Raw genomic sequence first — 4614 nt, 5'->3', positions numbered from 1 at the left:
TCACTGATTTTCTCTTTTGCTGATAGTTCCTGGAAACTGAATAGAAGATCCAAGTGATGGTAAATGATGCCAGCTGACAATCACACCTTTTTTGACCCTGTAACTTACATCCTGACCGGCATCCCAGGCATGGAAGAGTCTCAGGTGTGGATCTCCATCCCCTTCTGTCTGATGTACATTGTGGCGCTTTTTGGGAACTCTCTTCTACTATTCATCATACTAACAGAACGAAGCCTCCATGAGCCAATGTATCTTTTCCTGTCCATGCTGGCCGCTGCTGATCTGCTATTATCTACCACTACAGTGCCCAAGATGCTGGCTGTATTCTGGTTTAAAGCAGGGGAAATTTCTTTTGCTGCCTGCCTGACCCAGATGTTCTTCATCCATGTCATTTTTATTGCAGAGTCGGCCATCCTGCTGGCCATGGCGTTTGATCGGTACGTTGCCATCTGCGACCCCCTGAGATACACCATCATGCTAACCAAGTCTGTGATCGGGAAGATGGGGCTGGCAGCTGTCACGAGAAGTTTCTGTATAATTTTCCCTGTCATCTTTCTCGTGAAGCGTCTGAAGTTCTGCAGAACCAACCTCCTGCCTCACACTTATTGTGAGCACATGGGCATAGCCCGGCTCGCCTGCGACGACATCACAGTCAACATCTGGTATGGCCTAGCTGTGGCTATTTTAGCAATCGGCTTGGATGCTGTGCTCATTGCTGTATCTTATGGACTGATCCTCAGGGCCGTCTTCCAGCTCCCATCCAAGGATGCCCGGCTCAAGGCTCTCCGCACCTGTGGCTCCCACCTCTGTGTTATTCTAATGTTCTACACACCGGCCTTTTTCTCCTTTTTTGCACACCGGTTTGGCCACAACATCCCAGGTTATATTCACATCCTACTGGCCAACCTCTATGTGCTCATTCCGCCCATGTTAAACCCCATCGTGTATGGGGTGAGAACAAAAGAGATCCTGAAACGGGTGATCAATGTGTTTTATCAATGCTGCAGCAGAAGCTCCCCGCTGAGCTAAAGGAGGCAACAGAAAATGCTCTGGGACTTGGAAATTAAAGCCAGGTTTTCATTGGAACTCTAGGGGTGTTTTAACTATGTACTTACACTGTGTGAACTCAAAAGCTGGTCTCTCTTGTCAACAGAAGTTGGTCCAATAAAACATATCTCCTCCCTCACTTTGTCTCTCTAATATCCTGGGACAGACAGGGCTGCAACAACACTGCTCACTTCCACAAAAGGCCGCCAGACCAAGTGAGTCTTGTTCTGAGATGAAGGGAAACAACAAAACAAGAAAGCACAAAGATAAAATCACCCTGCGAGAGAGCACGGTGTGTGCTTCTCCTCTGTGACAAGCTGCATCTGAGCTGGACTTGTAATGGTAACAGAAAGCAGCAGCCAAGGGGGCCATGCCAAAGGCCCGTGGGAAGTGCACTGGGCTGCACGTTGAGAGACACGGTCTCTAGTCTTGGTTCTGCCACCGACCTGCTGGGTCACCTTGGGTTACTTTCTTTCCTTCTCAAACTCCTAAATCCTTCTCAGGGTCACAGCTCAGCCGGCCTCAGTCCCCCATTCCGCAGCCAAGGCCTGTGTCCCATGGACCTTGTGTTTGGCTGCCTTACGGCACATTTCACATGGATGGGCCCGGCTTCCCCAGGCTGATCTCGCTCTCTTCCCTACACTCGTGGCTTTGTGGGGGTGGGAGAGAGATCGGGGGTGCTGTGGCCTGGTGCATTGGGCGAGGGGCTCATTTGCACGTGCTCTCTGGTCCCTGACTGTGGGAGAGAGAGGGGGAGAATAGAATGTGTGTGTGTGATGAGCTGTGTCTTACCTCGTGTTAAAGGCATGTTTTGCCGCTGAGGATAAGGTGCTGATTCCTCCCGGGGATTAGAGGCTTGTTTAGCCTTCTGCTAATGTCAGAAACTCTCATCTCTAGACATTTTGGGTATGTCTTGTAGTCTCTCAGTGAACTTGAGATCTGATTCTATGTGGAAGCAGAGGTTGGTAATGGAAGGACAAAGGGATCTTGAGTCTAACATGCTAGTGAAAATGGACGGTATCTCTTTACGACAGAGTCCAGCCTTGGAATTGGTAATGGTGAAGAATCTGAAAACTACTGAACAAGTTAGTGTCTGTGTTCATGCAAATTACCTGATTGACTGTGGGGGAGAAAGACGTGCCCTTAGCTGTTAGCAGGGAGGACACAGCTAGCCAGCCAATAGATTCTGTTAAGCAAGAGAGTTCAGAATTTGACCCTCCAGGACAGGGAGGAAGGAAAAACCTTTATCCTGTTAATGGAAGCCACAGGTTAACCCTAAAATGCCCAAACCCCAACGGTATTGAGCCAAAGGCGTGGCATGAGAAAAATGCTGGTAAATGTACACTTGTGGTAAATTCGATGTTAATGCTAATGTTCAATTTTGTGACTGGTTTGTTGCTAATGCCAAGAACTATAAAGATATACAATGTACATTATCTTTTGGAAAAACCCTTGAACATGTTGGGAGTGATACATAAGAACTCAGTATGTGCTAAAAGCCTTTATGGTTAAACTGTTTCTTATATGATAACACACTTTATGTCCAAAGGCCATGTAATACTGCTATCTCAAAGCTAGGGCATGCAACCAGTCTTGGGACTTTTCACAGCAGAAAAGACATTCCAGACCTAATGTGTTGTATGAGGAAGAAAACTGAGCCACACCACCATATTGCTTCCATGACTAAATGCCAAGGTACCTACGCTATGGAGAACATTAATATCTACATTGACTTGATGTTAATTGGGTACCAAACATTAGCCAGAGCTTGTACGGACTCTCTGGCCAGAGCCAGTGCAGCACGCAGAGAGAACAATATCAGCCCTGTACTGATCAGATTCTGGGAGCAGGGCCTGCCTCTTGCTCACAACCCGACTTTGCTTCATATCGGCAAAGTTTTGACCACTACTTTAGTTCAGGCTTCAGGCCTCCTACCAGGCCTCTGATACAAGGGCTTATGTTTCAGACCCTCTTCCTACTACACCCTTTCTTTCCTGTCTTTTAACCAGTTACTGACCCATGAGAGGACCTTCCCTCTTATCCCGTGACAGCTTACTTTGCTGAACAGCCTTTGGCGAGGGACCTTGTCAAAGGCTTTCTGAAAGGCCAAGTGCACTATAGCTACTGGATCTCCCTTGTCCACAAGCTTGTTGACCCCCTCAAAGTATCGAATAGCTTGGCCAGGCATGATTTCCCTTTGAAAAGCTGTGTTAACCCTTTCCCAACTCATTGTGTTTATCTTTTAAGGCCATTGGAGATAGTGCTGCTAGCACTTGCAGATGGGCCATACGCCACTGTAGGCAATCTCATTATACCGTCCCTTCCATCAGTTTACCCAGGTCACTTTGCCAATGAGGAAATTGAGGCGCACACTGCACTGAGCTGGTGAGATAGACTGCCCTCTGGGTGCACAGTGGAGTCAAAGGGGGCTGATGGCTCGGCAGGGGTGTGTGTGTCTTAGCCAGGGGCTGCCCACTCTGCGAGTGCGGAGCCAGGCTGCGGAGCAGAGGCAGCGCAGGGGCAGGTTTGTACGTCAATGAACTGGAAGTTCACAACCTGTTTAATTTCCCCCATTTTTGCAATAGCTTCTGGTGGGGGTGGGAGGTCCCTCTGGTTCTGGGAGGAAGGAGGGAGGCAGAGAGTTAGTTACAGACCCCATTACACACCGACTGTAGGTTAGCCAGCCCCTACTCCTGCTGTACACCACTGAAGAACAAGAGAAAACAGTTCCTTCCTTTCACCCTAGGCCAGTCTTGTAACCCCAAGGCAAAGTGTCTGCATGGCAGGGAGATGTAGACCGTGGATGACATGCACACAGGCTGTGAATCTAGGGTGGGACTCAGGAGATCTGGGTTCTATCCCCAAGCTCTGCCACCGGCCTGCTGGAGAACCTTGGGCAAGTCACGTCACCTCCCTGTGCCTCAGTTTCTCCATCTGTAAAATAGGAATAATGATACTGATGTCCTTTGTAGAGTGCTCTGAGATCCACTGATGAAACAGCTTAATATTATTACTTAATCTTGTTTCCTTTGGGGCCCAAAGGCCTGTGCCAGGCATCTAGCAAACGGAGATGTGATCCCTGCCCCAAGGAGCTTACAAACTAGGCTAGACGTAAGCAGGGAGAAACAAGGCCGTGCATGCCACAGCTGTGCCCTCGTTCTGCCCTGTGAAGGACAGCAGGTGCGGAGCAGAGGAGATGCAGGGCCATGGGCTTTGATTCTAAGCATACACTGCTGTCCTTGCTTTCAGTGGAGTTATTTCTGATCCTCCCAAAGCCAGAGGAAAATCCAACCCACAGATCCAACCCATCCCTGGCTTCACATCCCCATTATTCACAGATTCATTAATTCCAAGGCCAGAAGGGAACATTGTGTTCATCCATTCTGAGCCCCTGCATCGTACAGGCCAGGGAACTGCCCAGAATAATTCCTAGAGCAGATCTGCTAGAAAAATATCTCATCTTGATTGAACAATGGTCAGTGATGGAAAATCCACCACAACCCTTATAAATTGTTCCAAGGGTTAATTCCCCTCGCTGTTAGAAATCTCCACTTTATTCCCAGTCTG

General features: G+C 48.5%; 1 protein-coding gene across 1 annotated transcript; it reads left to right on the top strand.

Annotated features, from left to right (window-relative positions):
• The first annotated feature begins 66 nt into the window (after positions 1–66).
• LOC112121752 (olfactory receptor 52B2-like) lies at positions 67–1029 on the top strand. Its single transcript, XM_024220659.2, has one exon. It carries the CDS (start codon positions 67–69, stop codon positions 1027–1029), a length of 963 nt encoding a protein of 320 aa, XP_024076427.1.
• The last annotated feature ends 3585 nt before the right edge of the window (positions 1030–4614 follow it).

This window comes from Terrapene carolina, unplaced genomic scaffold (assembly GCF_002925995.2).
Source record: "Terrapene carolina triunguis isolate 2854851 unplaced genomic scaffold, T_m_triunguis-2.0 Scaffold32555, whole genome shotgun sequence".
Lineage (NCBI taxonomy): Eukaryota > Metazoa > Chordata > Testudines > Emydidae > Terrapene > Terrapene triunguis.
This window is presented reverse-complemented; position numbering and strand designations above follow the sequence as displayed.

Bases quoted from the DNA above. Each gene is read 5' to 3' on its own strand.
- LOC112121752 (XM_024220659.2), top strand. From the start codon at position 67: ATGCCAGCTGACAATCACACCTTTTTTGACCCTGTAACTTACATCCTG.